Consider the following 1586-nt stretch of genomic DNA (forward strand, 5'->3'; position numbering starts at 1 on the left):
TGTTATGTTGGGATAGTATGAAACTATGAAATGATACGTGACTATCTAAGACCTTTTATGTAAGTTAAAGGATTTTAAAATTCATTCTCAATTTAACAGAAAACCAAGAGAAGCTGACGGAATAGATATATGTTCTCTTATTGTAGTCCCAGCTAATGTCTTCAAAACATTCTTGGAGTTTAACTAACTGGACTGCATCATATGGCTTCATAGGTAAATAAAGCTGGTAAAATGTATATTATGCCATCTGACAATAGTGCCTAAATGAAGCCTGGATAATAGGAATAGAAATGGTCCTGGCATAGAACCCTGTGGAACCCCATAATCAGCCTCAGCGTCTGAAGAATACTCGCCATTATGGCAACACCCCAAAAAACACAGAAAGCTCATGAGCTCCTTGTTCAGGGAAAACAAACATTGTTCAGGGGAAAAGGTTTTAAAACCGGTTCAACAGGTGAAACCACTCCAACCTCCCAGACAAACAGGGCAGTGGATAAGACATTTCACACAGTTTTGGTGATCACATTCCTCTTTAACCAAGTCCAAAAGATGCACATCTGTAAATGGCTCTAAATGTTTTGGAACTCAAATGCCATCATTTGTGATGGGGGTCTCCTCTGTACCTGGTTTGAAACTTGCTGGCTCATAAGAGACACATTAAAAAGAGGAAAAGGAAACAACTCCCTTTTAGGTCAACCGAGTATTTATGGGCCCTGAATTTTCTGAACTACACCTTGATAGAATTGATAGTCTATAACCAAACCTGGAGAAAATACTCACTCTCCCAGTAAATATTCTCTTTAGCAAAATCCCCATGATGAACCCAATAAATCAAGTTGCTCTTAATTTGAGATCTTTGCTTGTTCTTTGCTTGAGTCCATTATGAAAAGAAATATTTACAATCTGAATAAAAATTATTCAGAAACAATTATTTAGCTGAGTCTAGTGAGCTGTCTCTCTTTCTCTACAGAAGTTGCAGGAAGGATCATGTCAGTTTTCTTGAAAAGTGCATCCAAACATAAAATCTGCAGTGAAAAGTGTGAAAACCTAAAATAAACTCTAATAGGTCTTTAGTGGTCAATAATATGATTTTAATAAAGCAGACAAAACTGAAACTTTTTTTATTGCTGTTTGTTCACATCACAATGAGAATCAGACAGTTTCAGAAACAAATGATGTTAAAAAATATGAAAGGATAGAGCAGTATACATGAAAAACACAACAGGAAACGTTAGCTGGTTAACCAAAGAGCATCTGAATCTCAGATGTCTTTAAGTATGTCCTGTCCTGGTGTCTCCTTCCAAGTAGGAGGCCAGGTGGCTTTGATGCTGGGTCTGTTCATCAGATTTTTATAGTATTCTGTCAGTTTTGGGTACCGCTCTTCAGAAAGCCTGCAGGAAAGAAAAAAGCTGGAGTGAGGTCATTGCTATTTTTATTCCATCCAATCATCTAGCCAGGCTGCTAAGAGATGTTTCTGGTCATTTAGTCCACTTACCCAAAGCGGTAGAGATAAGCAATGGCTGGAAAAACAATCACATCGGCCAGGGAAAAGTTCTTTCCTGCCAGGAAACCGCCTGATGTCTAAA

At 37.9% G+C, this 1586-nt stretch overlaps 1 protein-coding gene across 1 annotated transcript in view; it reads right to left on the reverse strand.

The window, feature by feature from the left end:
* Positions 1–1069: 1069 nt before the first annotated feature.
* The window catches only part of LOC102198963 (glutathione S-transferase A-like), a 2589-nt gene continuing 2072 nt past the window's right edge, over positions 1070–1586 (reverse strand). The window contains exons 4-5 of the mRNA XM_013909728.1: positions 1496–1581; positions 1070–1391 (exon numbers count right to left, since the gene is read on the reverse strand). Of these exons, the coding sequence (XP_013765182.1) occupies positions 1262–1391; positions 1496–1581 (216 nt within the window). The 3' untranslated portion in view covers positions 1070–1261. The remainder of the gene's footprint in view (positions 1392–1495; positions 1582–1586) is intronic.

The sequence above is a fragment of the Pundamilia nyererei genome, unplaced genomic scaffold, assembly GCF_000239375.1.
Source record: "Pundamilia nyererei isolate P.nyererei 1_Seehausen unplaced genomic scaffold, PunNye1.0 scaffold00030, whole genome shotgun sequence".
Classification (NCBI taxonomy): Eukaryota; Metazoa; Chordata; class Actinopteri; order Cichliformes; family Cichlidae; genus Pundamilia; species Pundamilia nyererei.